The following is a 23,978-nucleotide window of genomic DNA, read 5'->3' on the forward strand; positions in this document are numbered from 1 at the left end:
AGTAGAGCACACAAGGTCAAGGGTGTGCCCCTTGGTGTGTGTTGGAACATGCACATGTTGCGCAATACTAAAACAGTCCAATAGTGACAAAAAGTCAGAGGCAAAGGGGCAGTTAGCCGAGTCCACATGAATGTTAAAGTCACCCATTAAAATAGTAGATGGGTACATGGGGCAGATGGTGGCAAGCAACCCGGAGAGCTCTGACAAGAAGTGGGTGGAGGCTTTAGGCGGCCGGTAGATAAGCAGCACTTGGAGCTGTGTAGCGCCTGCCAATGCAAAATGGAGACTTTCGAAGGAAGTGGAGCTGACTGGAAATTCTTTGACCAGTATATTAGATCGATGAATAACAGCTAGCCCACCACCACGGCCAAGGCTACGGGCCTTATGAAGATACACATAGTCTGGGAGTGAGAGCAATAAGAAGTTTATTCATTTTATTTTCAAACAGCGACAGTGATGGAGATGATGACACTGGCTGCCATGCTGAGCCTCTGGCACAAACACTGCTTCACTATGAGAAACATCACAGCATCATTACAGCAGAGCAACAGAAATAAAACCATGTACAAAAGAAACTCTCTTACAGAAGGAGCACTGAAACAGGTCAGAGGTCAAAGATATTACTAAAGTAAGTTCCATGTTGATTAGGCCGTGTTGGATAGATGTGAAAGGGAAGAAAGTAATATTGATGTGCAGATGTAGAATAAAGAAGAGCGACAGGTCCTGACATACCGTCCTCTCAGAGTAAGGTCAGCTTTCTAATAATGAGCACACAAAACAAAGACCATACAAGAAAATTAATATTTTTCATAACAAATCCATACAACAGTAAAACTGAATCTGAATGAATCCCTGCTTTTAACTAAAAAAGCATCTTAACCTCTTTTTGGTTTAGATCTACTTCATTCCTCTCTTGGGTGCATATTGAAGAGAAACTTCTCACCTACCTGTATCTTTACTCTGGTGATCTGGCAAAACTACGGGAAGCCACAGGCAATCCGTTTGTTTCAAATACTATCCGTGTATGGCATGAAGTTCATAAATACCCAAATGTTTCCCTTAAAATGTCTCAGTTCACACCCATTTGGGGAAACAACAATTTCCCTCCAGGGGAAAAAGACAGAGGATTCAAACTTTGGGCAGACAAAGGTATTTGGAAAATATCAGATATTTTTCATGAAGGTGTTCTTATGTCTTTTGAAGATATCAGACAGAACTTTGATCTATCAGTTAAACACTTTTTCAAGTACCTTCAAATTAGAGACTTCATTTATAAGACTCAAAAAAAACCTCACCTTGCCTGATCTGTCAGCAATAGAAAAGGTGGTAGCTTGCCCTAACCCCCAGAGAAGACTTATCTCTATTCTCTATAGGACTCTAATGTCAGGGTCACAGGAGTCATCTGATGACATGAGACTTGCCTGGTGTGCTGACCTAGAGGAAGAATTAACTGAGCCTGAATGGCTAACCATTTGTAACATTTCTCAGGCACAAACATACAATTCAGCTCTCAGACTCTTACAATATAAGTGGGTTATGAGGCTATATATCACTCCTGTAGTCCTGAATCATTTCAATGGTAATATTCCTGATGTATGTTTTAAATGTGATGCACATACAGGGACTCTTTTCCATTGTGTATGGTCCTGTACAAAATTACGAGAATTTTGGAGAGAAGTTATTAATATTCTTTCAACTTCTTCTGAGGTGAATCTTCCCATGTGCCCCAAAATGTGTGTTTTGGGACTTATACCTCAGGAAATGATCCCTCAGCAAAGCCAACATGAAGATGGTTACCCTCAGTCTACTTCAAGCCAGGCGGACAATTGCAAAATGTTGGAAATCTACACAAAGACCAACTACGAAATGCTGGCTAGAGGACATTGTTCAAGTTATAGCAATGGAGAAAATAACATATTCAATGAAAGGAAAAAACACTCTGTTTCAACAAATGTGGATTTCCTTTTTGGACTTTGTTAAGGGCCCAGAATTTCTCAATGCCCTAAAGTGATATTACCCCTCCATAAAGCCAGAGGGCATAAGTAAGCCGTATCACCCTTTAACCTCTGTACCAATGTGTGTGCCATCATTTTTTTTTTCTTCTCTTCCCCCTTTCCTTTATTTTGCAGTTAGTGGTTGTGTTTCTTATTGTGGGTTGTTTGTGTCTTGAGAAAAACTTCAATAAACACATTTTGGAAAAAGAAAAAAAAAGCATCTCAGGGACGCCAAAATGGTTTACTTTACTTTGTGTAAGAGGACCATGATCCTCAGCTAAGATCAAATCTAAAAACTAATGCCTATTTTTAATGTTTTGTCATTTGCTTCAGAGCAGATGTTGACTACCATTTTCTAAAAACACTGATTGGGTTTCTGAAGTGTAGCGATGAATTCCAGCCATTGTAATAAATTGTGCTTTTATCGATCAAATTGATCAATATATATTTAAGTCTGTGTATGTTAGAGCGCTACTCTCTCCATAGAGGGGCCCTGTGTTAAATCAGAGCAGGACTGTCCTCTCAACATACAGTAAATGGAGGAGGGAGTGGGGGTGGACTCTATAAAACAGACTCTAGTGAAATGTGAATGACTGACGAAGCGGAGGACAGTGGGGACAATGCTCGAAGGCTCAAAGTTAAACTAACTTTTTTTTCCATGAGTGGACAATGGAAGGTTTTACTATTGCAGAGCTCACAGGGGAGTTTGATGTATGGTATTTTATTTATTTTTTTCATTGTCTTTATTTACCCTGTTCCCATAGAAACCTCTGCATGTTTTATTTTTGTAGTCCTATAATAAGACTGTATCACAAAGAGCAGCTGAAAATTGGACTAAAAAAGACTGCAAAAATGACTGTGGCTGTACAAAATCATCTTCATGTTTTTTAACTTTTTCTTGTTTTGCCAATAATGTTGCTTTTAAATCTTGAAGTAGCTTTGTTCCACACAATAAAAATATGTATATTTTCTTCTGCAAGCATTATGATCATTATCTATGACTTCTTGATCTTTGTTTTAACACCGTTCACTGTAGGTTAGGAGTGATTTATCCCAGAGTTCGATAAAGATTGTCACACTTCCTCACAAGATGTTTTCTCTTCCCACAGCCTCAGTCTTTAGGTATTCCAAACCACCGGACTTTGGCCTCCAGATGAAGGGTTTCACCTGAAGGTAAGAGGTGGAGCAGGAGCAGGGGGGAGGGAGGAAGGGAGGGGAAGCTTAATTCTCAGTGGAACCGCTGGACTCCAAATCGGGGATCTCTGGTGCCCCTGATTTCAATCTGCAGGGGGAGAGAGAGAGCAGAGAGACAGTGTGAGTAGGCTGCTGCAGCAACGTATAGCTAAAGACAGGGACGTGTTTGGGAAGAAGTGAGGCGGATCAGGGGAGAGCAGTGGGGGACACGGGAGGGAGGGGACAGGACTCATTCCACTGAGCTGTGTTTTATGGATTATGTAGTGTATAAAGCTGCCTTTCATTTAAAAACAGTGGTAAAAACTACATAGAGGGGTGCAGGAATTAGTCCTGAAATGAGTCAGCATTATATCACTTCTGGTTTTTTGACGCGTTTTTGCTTATATGTTTAATGAAAACCATGTTACTTGTGTCTAAATGAGACTAAACGTCATCACGCCCAACATTGGCCAACTTTAGCTTAGCGGTGGTGTTGTGAGGCCATGTCCCCCTGATGTAATGTCTTTATAGCCTAACGTTAGCTTTTTATTTCAGGCGATTGCATTTGCACTTCAAAATCATAAAGTGGAGTTAACATGTGGATTATCCTGCTGAACAAAACGTGTAGGTATAAAAACATGTTCTGTAAGGAAGCTCTTGCGATGCTAATGTTTTGCTCTGGGAAAACTAACAGAAGTGCAGCCGCCATGTCATCACACCATAATAATTAACAGTCTGTCATTAGGTCTCTGCTCTTCATCTCAAATCTATCAGAGAAGGATCTGACATGTGAGTCAGCACGATGAAAAGCATAAAGAGACAAATTAATGCAATGAACTTGAACGGGCACACCTTTACAATACATGAACCTTCACATTTTACTTTTCCCTTCCGACAACTTCATTACGTCAGTTAGTCATGTGATGAGGACTCTGCCTTTATGTTTGAAGTATACAACAGTCTGTGAGTTGTAGAGGTCTCCTGGAAGTCTAATATGAGTGTTGGTTCTTCACTGCCTCTCTCGAAGTTCAGTATTGTATGATGCATGTTTTTACTGATTGTATTTACTTGTTATTTTAAATTAATTTTAATTTTAGGGTGACTTACAACATCTGTCCAGGGACTACAGAGGAAAAATAGCCACTTAGCTAACTCTATTATGTCCCTGTTGAATGGATAAATGAGTATTTTAACCAGAATGTTATTCTTTTAGTGGCATCAATCACAAATAACTACATATTACAATGAATCAAATCTAACACAAAAAAGGGTAAAGGGGTTCACAGTGCACTGTCCTTAAGACAGACAGAGAGGACACCATCAGTTTCTCACAGAGGACTGATCTGAGCATGCAGGGGGACATACTGCAGAGTCCACACGTCAAACAAGCTAAAGTTGCTCTTACTCCGTCCATTCGTGGAGAGTAGCCGCGATGGAGCTGAAGAGTGGAAGCAGTTTAAAATAAGATCATCAGCGTTTTTTTCATTCTATCAAAGTGGCTCTAAGGAAAGCTGGTAGAGCATGTTTGCTCTTTTAAGTGCAACTTTTAACATGGACTGGTAATACAGGCGGTAATAACTAAAGGTGGGAAAACACTTCTAATAAAGGACTCCATGGACGTATGTGATATGTTTTCCAAAATTCGTGCAGTGAAAGTTGCGAAGTGAAACATTTAATACCTTCAGTTCACTCAGTTAGGAGCATTAGTCACTTGCTGCCTATTACCTGCACATACTGTATATGAGGCATTCAATTATTAAAAGAAAAATACTTTGTGTTGTCAGAAAAAAAAGAATCCTACTAAACACTTCTTTTGTGCCAATAAATAGGAAAAATTACTGCTCTGACAAAAATGTTATTGCATTTTGGGAAATAAAGGATCCAGTGTTTGGTTGGTACAGTGTTGAAATACATGACACACACACACACACACACACACACACACACACACACACACACACACACACACACACACACACACACACACACACACACACACACACACACACACACATGTGAACTTACCCGTGACACAGCAAAATCTGTAAAAAGGAAAAAAAAAACATTTATTTACATAAAAATATTTTGATTGATACAAAGGCCTTCTAGCTGAATATTATATACTATACTATACTACTATACTAAGTAAATACTATATGCTTTACTACAGTGCTATCCTGTCCCATGGGATTCAAAGCTCCATCCAAGATACCCTTTAGAATCAAAGGACTTGATGCATGGGCCCAGTCTGTCCCCTGTGTTATTAAGATGCGTTAACCATCCACCTCTCACCTTTGCTCTCGGCCCTCAGCTCCTCCTGCAAGAAATCTGTCTGCCGGTTGCCGAGCACGAATGCCAGGAAGGACAGGATGAGGGCGTCCAGTATGCCGATGATAGCCAGGATGTAGGCCCAGCGCACCGAGCAATTTCCCAGGGTGTACTTCCCCGTGTCCTCCCCACACATGTCCCGCACGACCTCCGAGTCCCAGCCGTTCGGGAAGATCACGCAGCCTATCACCAGACACACGGCTAAGGCAGGCGGGAGGTGTGGAGCAATGGAGACAGAACAAAGAGGTTTATGCATGTTTGAAATAACCTTTAAGAAATTTAATTCTGGAGTATTGTGATTCTTGTCTTAAGGTTTAGCATGAAGTGTTTAGTAACACTGCAAGATGGAGGTCTGTGGGAAGACAAACACAATGACCCGGGTCTTACAGACACCTCTGGGAAATTCCCTTCATGCCATGTTATGTGATTTACAGCAATGCCAGGTCCAGGGCGGTTTCACGGCAAGAGTCTTGTGCTGTCTTTAACTCTTTAAAAAGCTGCATATTTCTCTGGATGGCCCTCACTTCTCGCTTGCAAAATGCTTGCATCTTTAAGACGACTAACACAACAAATATTGTGTTTTGTGCAGAGGTGGAAGAAGTACTCAGATCTTGTACTTGAGTAAAGTAGAAGTACTCAGATCTTGTACTTGAGTAAAGTAGAAGTACCAGAGTGTAGGAATACTCTGTCACAGTAAAAGTCCTGTATTCTAAATGTTCCTCCAGTGAAAGTAGAAAGTACTCTCATCTAAATGTACTTAAAGTAGTGACAGTAAAAGTAGTCATTGTTTGATTGGTCCATTTCAGAATAATATCTCTGATATGTTTTATAATGATTGATCATTAAAGTGTTCTCAGAGCTGGTAAAGGTGCAGCTAGTTTTAATGGCTTTGAATACTGCAGGGTAGCTGCTGGATTTACTCCAGGTGAACTAAAGTCTGATTTAAGGGCTGATTATATTTACCATCATTAATCCAGATCTGTAACTAAAGGGATTACATACATGTAGTGGAGTAAAAGTACATCATTTACCTCTGAATTGTAATGAAGTAGAAGTACAAAGTAGCAGAAAATGGAAATACTCAAGCAAAGCACAAGTACCTCAAATTTGTACAAGCACAGTACCTGAGTAAATGTACTTAGTTACTTCCCACCTCTGGTTTTGTGAATGAATTGCCTCATCATCAGTCTCTAAACAGCAATTGATTTTAAGTTGCAAAAGGCAGGTTCTGTAATACTGTGCAGAGCAATCATGTGATCGGGTAAAGTGTGTGTGTGTGTGTGTGTGTGTGTGTGTGTGTGTGTGTGTGTGTGTGTGTGTGTGTGTGTGTGTGTGTGTGTGTGTGTGTGTGTGTGTGTGTGTGTGTGTGTGTGTGTGTGTGTGTGTGAGTGTGAGTGTGTGTAGTCTCCTGCTGTGCAGCGGGTGCAGCTGAGGCCAGGCTGGCCCTGACAGATGGGTCCCTGAATGCATCATTGCCTGCACCGCTGCTACTGTAGACAATGAGCACAGAGCAGATGAAGTGTGTGTGTGTGTTCGTAGTTGATGAACATCCAGTGTAATGCAAACGTGGCAGTTTGGAGGCTACTGTGCGATGTGGGCGACACGTTAAAGACAACAAAGTCGTATATTTTGGACAGCACAGTAAGATATTTTTTAAAGTCCAATAAAAAATAACCGCTGCTTTTGTCTTTGCCATCTCTCTGTTTCCTGTTTCCTGTCTGCTTCTATATTAAAAAAATAAAAGGCAATTTACTTTTGCTTAGATTTTCTGATTTCCACTTCCCCTTTCCCCTGTGTGTCCCTGTTTGTTCCCCCGTGGGTGAGTGTGTGTGTGGGTGTGGAGTGTTTTTGGTTGTCTTGTCCACTCCTGTCAGACCTCAAGTTGCAGTGTGGGTTGCCAGCACATGTTGGGATTAAAGGTAATGAGGAGGCAGAATGGGCAGCTAAAGCTAGATTAGGCAGAGACATGGTGGACATACATGAACCATTAGGAAAGAGGGAGTGTCCTAACATCATAGAGGAAAGAATGGATCGTCAGTGGCAACAACGATTGATGATTCACACAGCAGAGGAAGACAACTCTACAACAGTCAACCATCAGTTACTCTAGCCGCAGAGTGAATAAGCTACTAGGATTAAAGATGGGTCATTGTGGACTGGAAAGAAGGTTCATGCTTATGAGGAAACACAAAGATGGCAATGGGTTCCTGGAGACTGTCCAGCATGCCCTGATTAAATATCCATGTTATTCCAGGGAAAGGAGATACCTATTCATTGAGCTAAGTAATCTTATTGAATCTTCTTTCTTGAGAAATCTTCTTGGTGAAGGGAGCATCAAAAAAAGAGAGCTAGGGAAGTGAATCACCTCCTGAAGACCGCTGATTATTCACTATAGATTGATTCTTGAAGGGAAAGAATAACAATGTTGTTACTCTACCGATGGAAGGCAGCAATGGACTATTAGTCTGCAGAAGAAGAAGAAGAAGAAGAAGAAGAAGAAAGTTATACTTATAATGAAGTCAAAAGACTTCATTATAAGTAGGTAATATATCCTGTATTCAGTAAACTTCCTGTCTCTCTGTCTGATTGAGTTCACCTGTTTCTCCTCCCCTCCCCAGTTGTGTCTTGTCCTGTGTCCGTTGTGTGTTTTTAGTCTTGATTCCCCTTTTGTTTCTTGTTCGGTTGTCGTCGATGTTTCCTACTGTTCCTGTCCCTGTCTGTGTTATGCTCCTGGTTATTGTGTACCCCGGTTAGTGCTTGTTTGTTTGTGTGGCCTGGTTTGGCCCCCCTTTGGAATCAGCTTTTTGTGAATAAAGCTCTCTTTTTGTTGTGAACCTCGATATTTGCTTCCCTGTCTCCCTGTATGTGGGTCCTTCCTACCAAACCCTGACAGTGTGTTGATATTTATACATGTGATATTTCGTAATAATATTGTTGCATCAAGCAGCATTTTACTGTTTTAGACAGCAGCCATATCCTTATCACATGCCCGAGTATCATTACATAAACCTGTTGCACTTCAGTCCCTCTGGGGTCTGTGTTCTGCGACCAGAGGTTGGAGAAGTAGCAATACTATAATGTAAAGTTACAAATAAAAGCTTCCTTCCTTAAGTGAAAGTACAAAAGTATAGGCATCAAAATATATTTAAAGTACCAAAAGTAAAAGTACTTATGCGTAATGATCCCTGGTAATGATGTTATCCCTGGGTATTCCTGATGCAGTTGCAAGGTACAAACAGGCCCGAAGGGCAGCAGCCTAAGCCATGGCCCAGGCAAAGCAGCTGGTGTGGGAGAAGTTCAGAGAAGCCATGGAGAAGGACTTTCGGTCGGCACCAAAGTTGTTCTGGAAAACTGTCCGACATCTCAGGAGGGGGAAGCAGGGTACCATCCAAGCTGTGTACAGTAAGGATGGGGCGCTTTTGACCTCAACTGATAGTGTGTTAGGGCGGTGGAAGGAACACTTTGAGGAACTCCTGATCCCAACAACTCTGCCCTCTATGTTAGAGGCGGAGCTGGAGTATGAAGGGGAACAACTCCAATCTCACGTGGGGAAGTCACTGAGGTAGTTAAACAGCTCCACAGTGGCAAAGCCCCGGGGGTGGATGAGATCTGCCCAGAAATGCTGAAGGCTCTGGGTGTTGAGGGACTGTCATGGTTGACACGTCTCATCAACATTGCGTGGAAGTCGGAAACAGTACTGAAGGAGTGGCAGACCGGGGTGGTGGTTCCCCTTTTTAAAAGATCAGAGGGTGTGTGCCAATTACAAAGGCATCACATTACTCAGCCTCCCTGGGAAAGTTTACTCTAAGGTGCTGGAAAGGAGGGTCCGGCCGATTGTCGAACCTCAGATTGAGGAGGAACAATGCGGTTTTCGTCCTCGTCGTGGAACGACGGACCAGCTTTTTACTCTCGTAAGGATCCTGGAGGGGGCCTGGGAGTACGCTCATCCGGTCTACATGTGCTTTGTGGATTTGGAGAAGGCGTATGACCGGGTTCCCAGGGAGATACTGTGGGAGGTGCTGCGGGAGTATGGGGTGAGGGGGTCTCTACTCAGGGCCATCCAATCTCTGTACTCTCAAAGCGAGAGCTGTGTCCGGGTCCTCGGTAGCACGTCGGACCGATTTCCGGTGAGGGTTGGCCTCCGCCAGGGCTGCGCTTTGTCACCAATCCTGTTTGTGATATTCATGGACAGGATTTCTAGGCGTAGTCATGGGGGAGGGGGTCTGCAGTTCGGTGGGCTAAGGATTGCACCACTGCTTTTTGCAGATGATGTGGTCCTAATGGCTTCATCGGTCTGTGACCTTCAGCACTCACTGGATCGGTTCGGGGCCGAGTGTGAAGCGGCTGGGATGAAGATCAGCACCTCCAAATCTGAAGCCATGGTTCTCAGCAGGAAACCGATGGACTGTCCACTCCAGGTAGGGAATGAGGCCTTACCCCAAGTGAAGGAGTTCAAGTATCTCGGGGTCTTGTTCTCAAGTGAGGGAACAATGGAGCGTGAGATGGGCCGGAGAATCGGAGCAGCGGGAGCGGTACTGCAGTCGCTTTACCACACCGTTGTGACGAAAAGAGAGCTGAGCCAGAAGGCAAAGCTCTCTGTCTACCGGGCCATCTTCGTTCCTACCCTCACCTATGGTCATGAAGGATGGGTCATGACCGAAAAAACGAAATTGCGGATACAAGCAGCCGAAATGGGATTCCCCTGCAGGGTGGCTGGCATCTCCCTTAGGGATAAGGTGAGAATTTCAGTCATCCGGGAGGGACTCGGAGTAGAACCGCTGCTCCTTCGTGTTGAAAGGAGCCAGTTGAGGTGATTCGGGCACCTAGTGAGGATGCCACCTGGGCACCTCCCTAGGGAGGTGTTCCAGGCACGTCCAGCTGGGAGGAAGATATAATCCCTCCACCTGGTCCTAGGTCTACCCCTCGGTCTCCTCCCAGCTGGACGATTAGTAGTTTTTTTGTATCAGCTAATAATCTAAATCTATATTGTAATTAAAGCTGTCAGATAAATGCAGAGGAGTGAAAGTATTAGATTGGCTCTTAAATGTAGTGGAGTACAAGTATAAAGTATCATCAAATGAAAACACTCTGATAAAGTACAAGTACCTCAAAATTGTACTCAGGTATTGTACTTACCTTCCACCCCTGTCTGCGGCTGGCTCCAGTGTTAAACACAACCCTGACAGAAGGATTATTTTATTACTACAATATGAGTTACTGCTGCGGCAATACTTTAATTAGTCAAATTATAATTAATATACATGTACTTTTGCTTTATGTATAGTTTCAACTGTTAGGTTTATCAGTTTATAATTGGCCTTGCAGCGCTATAGAGTTCTCTATGAGTTTGTCATTGTCCTTTAATGCTGTTCATAAAAACATTGTGCAGCTTTAAGTTACATCAATAATTATAATATATCTCAATAATTAAGGACCTTGTGGTATGGTGTTATGATAAATGACACAAATAGACCAACGGTTCCCAACGTTTTTATTTGAGTTTCCTATCATTGAGCAAACTAACCCCAGTAGTGAATAGATAACTGCTGGTAGTATGTGTAACAAGAGCAGTTCGGACACATTTTGTCTGTGCTGCTTCTGTTTACTGACACACTGAAGACATGACATCCAGTTTGTGCAAGGAGCAGCCGCAACGCGTTTAATGTGGTGTGAAGAGTGTGTGTGTGTGTGTGTGTGTGTGTGTGTGTGTGTGTGTGTGTGTGTGTGTGTGTGTGTGTGTGTGTGTGTGTGTGTATGTGTATGTGTGTGTATGTGTGTGTGTGTGTGTGTGTGTGTGTGTGTGTGTGTGTGTGTGTGTGTGTGTGTGTGTGTGTTCTCCTTGGTTTCCTTTAGTCCTGCTGGCTAACAGAGGTGAACAAGAATGACTTTGAATTATTAATCAAGCCTCATTTAAATCTGTGTCAGCTCAGTAAGAAACACTGCTCTGCATGTTAGGGTTGTCTGCAAATCAGTTCAGGAAGTGTGTGTGTGTGTGTGTGTGTGTGTGTGTGTGTGTGTGTGTGTGTGTGTGTGTGTGTGTGTGTGTGTGTGTGTGTGTGTGTGTGTGTGTGTGTGTGTGTGTGTGTGTGTGTGTGTGTGTGTGTGTGTAGCCTGGCTTTATATAGATCACCACTGACTAGAATCCATTTTTGAGACACTTTGATATATCTTCTCTTCCAGTCACTTGACTCTCCTCACACACTGTGGCTTTCCTTTCAGCCCCTCTCACTATGGGCAGAATATAACAGTGTCTGCAGTTAGTGCTTAAAATAATGTTCTTGTGTTGCCTAAATGAAGGAGAATCCCTTAGCTTTAGATTCTGAATTAATTCTCTAAAGTTTCTGTCATTCTTTAATTTCAACTCATTAAACCATGGACACATACAGCACAGAAAGCATTACCCCTCCAGGCTGACAGAACTAGATTAAGGACAGAGAGGGAAAAAGAGAGGGAGGGAGAAGACTCTGGGACAGGAATGCATGAAGGGCGGGGTTGCTGTGGCAACGAAAAGGAGGGGAGGGGGTGTAGAGAGTTGAGGTAAAGATGAAATACATATCGGACTTCCAGTTCTCAGACCCTGCTCCGTTTAGACCCTGAACAGGACTGTGTGTGGGTGTGGGTGTGTGTGTGTGTGTGTGTGTGTGTGTGTGTGTGTGTGTGTGTGTTTGTGTCATAGCAAACACGCATGGACGCACACACACACACACACACACACACACACACACACACACACACACACACACACACACACACACACACACACACACACACACACACACACACACACACACACACACACACACAGAAAGGGAGCACATTCTTTAGACCCTGTTTTGTTTTTTATTTTGGTTATTTTGTTTAAAGATACAAGTTAAACCCATATTTTATTTTTCAATTCACATCTGGGCATTCCTTTTTTGATCAAACGAAAGGCTATTCATCTCAGTCAGCCATAGAGTGGTTCACAAAGGGAAGGAAAGAAACAAATACTAACAAAGGACACGTGGTATCATGGTCACTAAGAGCTAAATCCGAAACAAAGTACCATCACATCATTTCACTAAATCCCTCAACAGAGATCTGTCAGTAACTGAAGCCTCAAGTTATCTCATCTATCGATAGCAGCTTTTTACCATTAAGTCCTTTAATATCCACTCCACTCTATGCTAGCAGCAGACTTCAGCACTACTATGCTTCGCCTACACAAACGCTCTGTCGAAACTCCGGAGATGACCTTCAGTTCTGTCAGTCGCTCTCCAAAGTGCTGATCCTGCCTCTGTCAGCGGAGTTTATGACAGCTGGATTACTTTCACATTTATGTTGTGGTGTTGTCCTGTTTGATAAAGACTACAGCTGTTTAATGACATTAAAGAGATTCACAAAAACACACTTAAGACCCTCTTTTTAAATAGAGTTGTATATCTTTAGTGCAAGCAAAGTGTCTTTGTCACAGAAAAATAAACCACAAAATACTTCCAGAGAAGCAAATAGGCAGTCAGATCTGTACATGGAGTCTCTTTACGTAACATTTGGATTTGGTTGTGTTCAGTGAACTGTGTCTAAGAGCGCAGACACACAGAGCCGCACGCTCGTGTTTATCATCTGCCTCGGACCAAACACTAGATTAGAATAAAAAGTCTCCCAAATGTCTGAGGTCACTTCAGAAATAAACAGCGGTGTTTTCATATGCCTTTTGTGTCGGCATAATGATTCTGTAGGGTTGCCATGGGTATATACAGTGAGTTGTTGTTTAATTGTAGCCATATGTAAAGCCATATGTTGCATTGTCTCAACTGTGTTGATAAAGTTCTTGTTTATTGTTATTTCTGCGCTGTCAGCGGCATTATCGTAGCCCAGGAACCTGCGTAAGAGATATTAAAGTAATATGAATTTTAACGCAATTACCACTCGCTAACAAAAATCTTCAAAGGATCACATGTCCCAGTGGGAGTCTGACACAAAATTGGGGATAAATTATCAATATCAGCAGCCAAGATTACAGATTTCCATTACATTTTGTTCCAGTTAATCTGCTTAGAAGGTTTGTCTTGTCGCATATTGGTTAGTATTCATGCATAAACTCTGGACACCTTTAAACCACTCCGTTTTATATGTGTATTTGCAGGAACATTTGTGAAAAAATTACCAACAGAGCCAATGTTACAGAGGTAACGTGTTAGCATGTAGCTACATGTAGCGAGGTATGTAATGTAAACCCCTTAAGAAAGTTTAAGGATGTGGGGGTGGAAAGAATGACATGAAACAAGAGAAGATGTATTAATCAGGTAATTATTTCAGGTCAAAATGACAACAGATAGTCGCACAAAAGTAATCAAAGTACTAGTATAGTGATTACTGTTCTCTGTCAACATGTTGGAATGTACTTTATCTTGTACCATGAAAACATGCCTCAAAGTAACCAGTATACATGTTTGAAAAGCCTCAAAATCAATAGCTATAATAAGCTGCTCATCGACAATCAATCTCTGTTTGTCCTTCACATTATTATCTCCCTGCATGTGCTGGGCTCAGTGGAATGAAGGGAGATTTCTCTTGGTATCTGCCATTTGGACCAGCATTTCATTATCTTCTGCTCTAGGCTGAGAAACTGTTGTGAGCTGCTAGATGTTCTCCTTTCTACTTCTTTATGTGCTGTAATAGGAAGCTTACCAGCTGCTTCACACAAGTTCCTGTTTGAAAATAACAGCTGGAAATGTTGTAGCAGGGCGGGAGGACAAAGAGGTGCCAAAATCCCTCTGTAGATCCTACAGCAGAGTGGGAGATATCTCGGTTGGTTTGTCACGATGACTTCTTCAGATGGGCTGTGCAAATGAACATTTTCGTCTGTAGTTTGTTTTGACAGCGTTTTTGTGCATATTGAGTAGCCTCTACTGGGTACTTGGTATTCCTATCTCATCATTAGTCTTCTCTTTACTCACTTTTCCATAGTAACAACCAAACACAGCCCACTTAAACTAAAACAAATGATCACTAACGAGGCCACGTTGTGTTTGGAAGTCCGTGCAATAGTTATGGGAAGAAAAAAGAGTGAGGGTAAAATCCTGATATTCTCCACACTCTTTGAACGCTGGATAATTAGAGGCAAATAACTACAACCTCCTGCAGTGGCACTGTAGTGTCTCTCCTTTCCCTTGTTCCTCTATCTTTTATCCGCATTAACTCATGGTTTGTGGAGCAAACAACAAACAAAGAGAGCCCACATGTTAATTTAATCGATGTGGTGCTGGGATTGTGGCCCCTGGCCTTGCATCTCAGGGGACATGAGTGTTTTGTTAACAGTGTTTTTAATCATCCGAGGGAAAGGATATTCCCAGAGCCAGATCAGTGGTTTTCAGGAAAACAAGGAAAACGTGCTTTACGAAAACATGCACCAGATAAATCTGACAACAACTTCTCCATCATGTCTTCATCATGAGCCTGAGTCTTCATCATGAGCCTAAGTCTTCATCATGAGCCTGAGTCTTCATCATGAGCCTGAGTCTTCATCATGAGCCTGAGTCTTCATCATGAGCCTAAGTCTTCATCATGTCTTCATCATGAGCCTGAGTCTTCATCATGTCTTCACATTGAGCCTGAGTCTTCATCCTGTCTTCATCATGAGCCTGAGTCTTCATCATGTCTTCACCATGAGCCTGAGTCTTCATCATGAGACTGAGTCTTCATCATGAGACTGAGTCTTCATCATGTCTTCACATTGAGCCTGAGTCAATGTGAAGACATTGACTCAGGCTCAATGTCTCAGTGTATGTCTTCATCATGAGCATGAGTCTTCGTCATGTCTTCATCATGAGCCTGAGTCTTCATCATGTCCTCACATTGAGCCTGAGTCTGCATCATGTCTTCATCATGAGCCTGAGTCTTCATCATGTCTTCACATTGAGCCTGAGTCTTCATCCTGAGCCTGAGTCTTCATCATGTCTTCACCATGAGCCTGAGTCTTCATCATGTCTTCATCATGAGCCTGAGTCTTCATCATGTCTTCACATTGAGCGTGAGTCTTCATCATGTCTTCACATTGAGCCTGAGTCTTCATCATGTCTTCATCATGAGCATGAGTCTTCGTCATGTCTTCATCATGAGCCTGAGTCTTCATCATGTCCTCACATTGAGCCTGAGTCTTCATCATGTCTTCATCATGAGCCTGAGTCTTCATCATGTCTTCACATTGAGCCTGAGTCTTCATCCTGAGCCTGAGTCTTCATCATGTCTTTTTTCAAGGTTTCAAGGTCTTCATCATGTCTTCATCATGAGCCTGAGTCTTCATCATGTCTTCACATTGAGCCTGAGTCTTCATCCTGAGCCTGAGTCTTCATCATGTCTTTTTTCAAGGTTTCAAGGTTTTCAAGGTTTCAAGGTTTCACCATGAGCCTGAGTCTTCATCAAGTCTTCATCATGAGACTGAGTCTTCATCATGTCTTCATCATGAGCCTGAGTCTTCATCATGTCTTCACATTGAGCGTGAGTCTTCATCATGAGCCTGAGTGTTCATCATGAGCCTGAGTCTTCATCATGTCTTCATCATGAGCCTGAGTCTTCATCATGTCTTCTCCATGAGCCTGAGTCTTCATCATGAGCCTGAGCCTTCATCGTGTTTTCACATTGAGCCTGAGTCTTCATCATGAGCCTGAGTCTTCATCATGTCCTCACATTGAGCCTGAGTCTTCATCATGAGCCTGAGTTTTCATCATGAGCTTGAGTCTTCATCATGAGCCTGAGTCTTCATCATGTCTTCACCATGAGCCTGAGTCTTCATCATGTCTTCATCATGAGCCTGAGTCTTCACCATGAGTCTTCAGAGGGTCTCTGTGCTGTGGAGGACGTTCTGCCTCGTTCCTGTGTCTCAGACGCCAGGTCCAGGTGGCTTCATGGACTATTGTTGCACATTTCTACTTCAACTTGTTTACATAAGTCTGTACATGTTTTATTCTAATATGGTGAAAGTGTGTCAAAGCCTAATTTCCCCCTGATTGGTATACAATTATATAATTTTCAATAAAGTTTATTTAAACTTTGCCAACATCCACGAAGCACCTTTTTAAAAGGAGATGTCCTATGCCTGACTTTTTTGCTGCCGATAGTGAGAAAATATTATATATAATATTTATTTACTGTTTATACATACATATATATAAATAAGATATTAGAAAACCTATTCTTTGAGTCTGAGTGCAGCTCAGTGCCCAACAGCTTACTTATTACAATTCCCCAGACCGCTCATAAGACAGTGCACATATTTCTGGCTTAGACATTGACACAGGTCCTGAGGGGACTGCAACTGATGTGAATGACAGGGCGCTGGGACATTATTATCTCAGTATGGCTGGGAAAGAACAACACTTATAGTTGCTTCAAGATGTTTTTCTGAATGTGTGTGTTTTCAGAAAAGTGTTCTCAGCTTCACACCTCTGAAGCTACTGCTGATACTCCATGTGTTAGTGGGAAACACCAGCAGGCCCGGGGAAGAACACAGAACAGGGACGAACAGAAGATAGGAGCCCGGGGGAATGATTAGCGAAAAGAAGGAAGGGAGATGACGTAGCACGGGAAAGGGAGAGAGGGAAATTCCACATTAACAGAAGGAACCCCATCTGAAATCTTCCTCAGGAGAATATCAAAGGTAACGTCTGTGGCGGTTCTCACAGCTCTCTCACAGCAGCGCTAACAGGCATCAGCTAACCAGGCTGGCAATGATCACTCTGTGGTGTGAGTGAATGAACACATTTTATTGATATTTTACTGCAGCATTACTAGATGCATCCTGTCACACTGAAATGCTGTTGGCTACAGTTATAGATTTAGAACATTAATATAAAAAAAAGATAATAAAGAAATAAAATGTATTTGTTCTACAACTCCTATTATTTATTCATAAATTCAACAGTTAATCTTTGGCCTGCATGAATTCGCCATATAAACTTGAAATGGCTAATGTGCAGTCAGCGGTTTATTTACACACAAAGCCTTCATGGAGCAACGTTAACATCATTTTTGAGTCATGTCTACATAATAAAAGTAATTCCTATATTCATTTTCTTCCTCACTTTGTTTGCTGTCTACTAACTGCTGGTAACTTTGCTCCCCAGCTGCTCTATTACTGTCTCGGTCTGCTGTTCGCCAGGCAGGAAGTGGACAGAGGCTTTGCTGGGTTTTTTTCCCAGAAGCAGCTGCCTCATGGTGGAGAGACTGATCCAAAACCCCTCAGCTGAGTAAAGTCTGCTCAGCTGAGGGGAAGTGCAGAGATAAGAGACAGTTTCTCTATCACTACCAGCAGAGCCATTAGAGGGGGTGAGTGGTGCGGCCTTAACCACGTCTCTTTGCACACTAACTGTCTCAGGACAGACTGGGTGAGCATAATGTTATGTCCAGTGAAAAGGCCTTTGCATCTTGAGTTTATTTTAGATGCAACCTTATACTTTGAGAGAGGCCAGTTTACATAATGGGCCCTGTTTTGGGTAGTTCAACAATTCCATTTTAAGTAAGACTTTGAAATAGACTTTGAATGTACTGTATATACATAACATAACATGATTTCTCTTAGTGCTGTCACACTAAATTTAGCAACACACATTGTCAGGGAACATTTTTCTTCAGCCTTAGGTAAATTGATGAATGAACACACTGAATATCACATTGGTGGTATAAGTGGTGCATATTGTTATGTCCAGCAGTGGCTCAGTCAGTAGGGGCTTGGACTGGGAATCGTAGGGTTGCCGGTTTAAGTCCCCGAACAGACTTGAAAATATGGAAGGTGGACTGCTACTTGGAGAGATCCCAGTTCACCTCCTAGGCCCTGCTGTGGTGCCCTTGAGCAAGGCACCGGACACCTCCAATCCCCCCTCCCCATTGCTCCCCGGGCGCTGCACAATAGCTGCCCACTGCTCCTAGTACTAGGATGGGTTAAATGCAGAGGACTAATTTCACTGTGTGCTCTGCTGTGTGCATGTATGTGACTAATGAAGAGGGTTTCATCCTCTGATTCTATCTATCTAGTGCTGTTTAAGCTGTACTGAATCGTTCAGTTAAACACATGGAGGATTCAGGTTTTTTTCCAACAACATAGCTTGGTTGGAGCTGCAGGCTGTTTTTCCTGCAGTCCATTAATCAAACTAATCAAATTATACTTTGTAATTGAATTCATCCATAATGGAAATGCTGTTGATTTGAGGCCAGAATTACCATATTATCGCAGGGATCTGGAGAGATAATATTCAGAAGAAACAACACAGTGATATTTTCCAGATGAAGTTTATCTCCACGTTCATGCTGTTTGAACCCCCTCCCTGTTACTGACTGTGAGGAGCTCTATCCAACATGGAGAACTACAGCCATGTGCTTCCTTAATTGTGTTCTTCGAGTAAATGTATGCATTTTAATTACAGAATATATGAGTGTTTTTTCTATTAAATGTATACATTTATTCTAATCAATTCTGAGTGTTTTTCTCAAAGTAACAGCTCCCTGGTACTGTAGTTTTTTCTTCTAATTAATACCTCTGACAAAATACCTCAAACACTCTTGTAGGAGATAGCCTACATTGAAGAAATGTTTTAAAAACTAATTGAATTAATAATTAAAATGTTTTCTGTGAATAAAGTACTGTATACTAACACTATTGGACTTTACAACACAGGCCAACATTCTTCCATCCACACACACAGACAGTGATAAGCTGCTGACCATCAGGGGCGGATCGAACCTACTGGTATCTAGACGACCCTTCAACCTCCCTGAAGGTAGAACTCATTTATGCTGTTTAGTGCATTGGTTTGAAACCTACAAAGGGCCACACGATAAATGTGAGATGATACAAGGACAGGAAAAAAACAAAGTCCCGCCCTAAAAAAGTAGGAATATATTCCCACTGAAATGTAGCTGAATAGAATTATTACGTAAAATAAAAATGACTTAAACGTCCTCCAAATGATGCTAGGTAAAGTACTTGAATAATAGTGTTTTCCACTGCTGTGTTGGGGTTTACTGAATAATCAGGAATTAAAGTCAGAGAGCAGCGTAAATAAAATGTCATATTTACGTGAAGCGCTAACTGCTAAGGAACGTATCAGATATTCATCCTCTTACTAATATTCCATTGTTGGCTGCTGTTTGTTCCTGCGATCCCTTTCCAACACAGCATGTGTCACATGCTGTGTTGGAAAGAGGAAACCTGTGTATCATCTTTAGTTTTGTGTTTAAGCTACTTCTTCCATATTCCCATATTTCTCTATCCGTCTCTTTGTCTCTTATTGCTCTTACATCTCTTTCTTCTGTGGCCTTGTTGGAAGGGATAATCCTAATACTTCCTCTCAGATAATGTCAGCGCTTCCACACCAATGCTGATTTTACCCCCCCCCCCCCCCCCACACACACCCCCACACCCCTGCACGCAACTCTGGAGCCTGCCAGGGAGAACAGTGGAGCGATGATTTGTGACAATTCTGCTGAGTACAGAGGGAAAACTCGTCAAAAATCCATATCAAACGTCATCTTTAAATGATGAAAAGCACGCTCTGCACCTTTTTTAATCACATTTGAGAGCAGTCTCATGTGCTTCACGTCTAGATAATGAGCACTTTATGTGATAGGGAATCCGCTGGGCATTCTCTGATTTCATTGAGCTCTTCCACCTGAACTGATACAATCTGTTTCTACACTTCTACAGTAGCCTATATACGTCACAACGGAACCTAAACACTTCGAATAGGGTAGCATGCTTTGCCAAACACGAATAACTAAACACAAATGTGTCCAAACACACGCAGACATCTTCACATGAGCAGTGTTTACTAAAAGCATTGCATAAAGGAAACGCTGTACAACAAAGCGCTGCAAATAGAAACCCGCTGCAGGAAGCCTAGGACACAACGGAAACCGAGCGACACTAAACGCACACAGCTGGGACCGGAGAGTTTGATGACTTTCAGGATTATAAAGTTGGCCAACTTTCACTGTTGTTGGAAAGTTACCTAACTTGTAAATTCAATTGGCTTATTTTAACAAAGTCATTTCAAATATACTACTCTCTGACTAGTTTCATTTGTGATTATTCAGCAAACCCCAACACTCATCACTTCCTGTGTGCAGCAGTGGAAAGCACTGTTATTCAAGTAATCTTCATAGCATCATTTGAAGGACTTTTACTTTATCTGAGTATTTACATTTTATTTTACTTAATACCTCCACTCAGCTACATTTCAGTATGAATATTCCTACATGACTTTGGTTTTTCTTCTTTCCTGTCCCTGTATCATCTCACAACATTATTTGATCATAGTCATTTCAAATATACTGACCAAACACTCACAGTTGGAGAACTGTGCCATGCTTCGTAAATTTGGTAAATGTTTTCTAAAGGCTGCTCATGTGTTGTGAAGCTGTTTCTTCATTTGCATATATTTTTGAACCATTGTATGGCGATTGCACCTGTCAGCCACCTAGCAAACTGCTACTATGACACAGTTCTTTGACTGTAGACAGGAACCAAAAATAATTAGAAAACTGAAAACCTTCCTCAGATTGCAAACCCCTCTGTGCTCCCACTGCACATATTGGTGAAAAGCAAGTCTTTATTCCAAAATCCATCCTAATCTGCTCAGCTGCCTCTATCTGACAGTTTATTGTACCTCCTGATACAATTACAAACACAATACAGCCTTTAGATGGAGTTTGTTCCAGTTTTGCAGAGAAGAATGAACGTGCTGAGTGGGGGTACATTACTGGAATGCATGTGCACATCATGCATAATGCAGGCTAATCTGGTAGGCAGATATGGCAACCAAAATAGAAACTGTGATCTTTGATGCAGCACAGCTGAAGGCATTATATTATCATAATTCCATACAATTACACTGTCACATCCTTTTAACAAGCTGGGGAAGAACAACAGGCAGTGTCATGAGGATGGTTTTTTGGAGAAGACCCAGGGTCAACACGGCTTCAGAACCTCGAAACAACCTCCAAATGATGACAACCAGGCTATTATTTTAAACTCACCAAATTCTCACGAGATGATCCTGAATGCCTCTTTGGACTTCCGCATGCATTTTGGGACTTTTCTGTGTACTATGGGTGAGCAATGATAGATAGAATTGAACTAAATTTACTTAATAACTGTGCTAAGTAAAACATGGAGGTAACTGTACTTTACTTGAGTATTTTCATGTTATGCTAGTTTATACTTTTACTCCACTACATTTATTTTACATATTAAGTTACTAGCTACTTGGCAGATAGGTTAACACGAAATATACATCCACACAAATTGTCATCATTTACTACAGATTATGCGAAACAGTAGAGTATATCCATATGAAGTAATTGAAATAAACCCCACATTTAGGTGTAACATTGAAGGGATGAAGACATTAATGTACCAATAATTACAAATGAAAATAATGTTAAATATATTGTGTTTAAATATGCCATTCTGCATAACAAATAGTTTTTGTACTGAAAGTACATTTTGATATTAATACTTGTTTACTTGTACTTAATTTGAATGCAGTACTTTTACTTGTAACTGAGGATTTCACACTAGTATTGCTACTTTTACCTATGGTAAATCATGTCAGTACTTCTTCCACCTCTGTATAACAGTGCACGCAGAGAGGGGAGAATACCGATGCTGCTCTCCTCAAGGTTTCCCCCCAACAAAAACTGGTGAGAGGATGCCCCATTCACCACCCCTTAAGCCCCCAAAACACATCAATGTGTCTTCCTTACCGCAGAGCAGCTGCATCCAGGCGCACGTCTTGTACACAGAGGCGGTGTTGCAGAAGAAGAAGAGAGCGAAGCAGCCAATGCAGCCGAGGACGAGCACCATGGACAGCAGCACGAAGACGGAGGCCGCCCTGAAGGCTCCGGACGGGATGGAGCTGAAGTCGGAGATGCTGCCCTGGCACAGGAGCTCCCGGTCGGAGTTCCCGATGCCCACGCAGTAGTGAAACAAGCCGAAATGTCCGGCCTGGGGGGTGTTGATGCTGTCTCCGATCCAATAAGGCTGGAAGAACACCACCACGCTGATGATGGCCAGGCAGATGGTGAATATGGCCCACAGGACACCGATGGCCCTGGAGTTGCGCATATAGTTGTCATGGTAAATTTTGGAGGCTTCTTGCGAAGGCAGCATTTTTCTCTCCCACCCCCGGACCCCCCTGCACAGCAACCTGTACCTTATTCTCTCTTGTATGCTCCTCTATCGTTAAGAAAGGATGTCATACTAAAACACTATAATTATAAAAAGGATCAACAAAGGTCCACTGATTTGTCCCCCCTTTCCCCCTGTAGCTCAAGACCTGTTTCCTGCTCTTTTACCAGCAGTCTCACATCCAAATGCTCCCGCCTCCCGCCTCCGTCCTCCCTTAAGATCAATCAAACATTCAGTGGCGAAGCGTGATCCAGCTGAGGGGAGCCCCCCCCACCCCTCTCTTCCGCTCAGCTCAGCGCGTAAAGACACCGCCGAGCTCCCGGAGCCGGATCCAGTGGCCGGTGATGGACAGCAGAAGCAGCATGTCTTCTCTCCTCACCTCCGCCGCTGGGTGTCCGCTCTGACCTGCACACAGACACATTCAGAGGTCCACTCTTCCAGAGATGATGAGGAATCCTTTGCAAAGTAAGAGAGATCCAACAGAAATGCACGGAGACACTGATGCAGCCTGTGACATGCTTCCCTCAGCTGTTCAACTTAAAAACAATAACATTGTTTTCGACGGAATTCCAACTATGGATGAAAAATAAATCCCAAATATAAATCAGTCCTCCACACAGCCCCTCCACAGCCCCCCCCCCCCCCCCCTCTCTCTCTCTCTGCTGTGAGGCTGCAGCTGGACCCCTTCTCAATCACTCAGAGGATGAGATGCATTTTGGGTAACGTAGGCACAAAGTTTTGACTAGGCAATTATACAACATTAAATATCTCTGGTTCTGCTGCATGGAATTTGACAAATGCATCACTAGTTAATACAAGAAAAAAGTTCTGTCTATTTAATTTATTTTAAGTTATTGTCACAATCATAGTTTTAAATAAACATTCCCATGATATACCATAAAAACAATACAAAAAACAGATACTATTTGTTTACAATAATGCAAACTGAAAGATCCCCTGTTACATTAAAAACAACTTCAACTACAAATCATATTTAGTCTTTTTAAAATATGTTAGTATACTGACTTTTCTACCTTTGTATCTGCATTGTCATTTTGTTGAAAAACTATTTCCTCGCCGTGGGACAAAAAAAATGGTTTTCTGATTCTGACAAAAATTATGTTAAAGAGATCCAATTATATTTGTTGGGGTTTCCCCTCTCCCATAGTGTGTTCTTTAAGTTTCTTTGCATGTAAATGGTCTGCATGGAGTTTCGCTCCCACACTATTCCTGCCTGAAACGTATCCATTTGACTTCTTTGTTTACTTCAGTAACATACTGACATCACTTTGTAACCCTTGTGATTCCATTGGCTCGCG

The 23,978-nt window shown here is 42.2% G+C and overlaps 1 protein-coding gene across 1 annotated transcript; it reads right to left on the bottom strand.

Annotated features, from left to right (window-relative positions):
* Window positions 1-464: 464 nt before the first annotated feature.
* lhfpl4a (LHFPL tetraspan subfamily member 4a) lies at window positions 465-23,274 on the bottom strand. The gene is made up of 4 exons (XM_063910395.1): window positions 22,236-23,274; window positions 5,460-5,696; window positions 5,193-5,209; window positions 465-3,276 (listed from the first exon to the last, which is right to left on the bottom strand). The coding sequence occupies exons 1-4, from the start codon at window positions 22,639-22,641 to the stop codon at window positions 3,223-3,225; spliced, it is 714 nt and encodes a 237-aa protein (XP_063766465.1). The 5' UTR covers window positions 22,642-23,274; the 3' UTR covers window positions 465-3,222.
* Window positions 23,275-23,978: the final 704 nt, after the last annotated feature.

This window comes from Eleginops maclovinus, chromosome 20, assembly GCF_036324505.1.
Source record: "Eleginops maclovinus isolate JMC-PN-2008 ecotype Puerto Natales chromosome 20, JC_Emac_rtc_rv5, whole genome shotgun sequence".
Taxonomy (NCBI): Eukaryota; Metazoa; Chordata; class Actinopteri; order Perciformes; family Eleginopidae; genus Eleginops; species Eleginops maclovinus.

Bases quoted from the DNA above. Each gene is read 5' to 3' on its own strand.
- lhfpl4a (XM_063910395.1), bottom strand. From the start codon at position 22,641: ATGCTGCCTTCGCAAGAAGCCTCCAAAATTTACCATGACAACTATATG. The intron at 5,697-22,235 runs GTAAGGAAGACA...CGCCTGCCTTAG, and splicing joins CTGGATGCAGCTGCTCTGCG to CCGTGTGTCTGGTGATAGGC.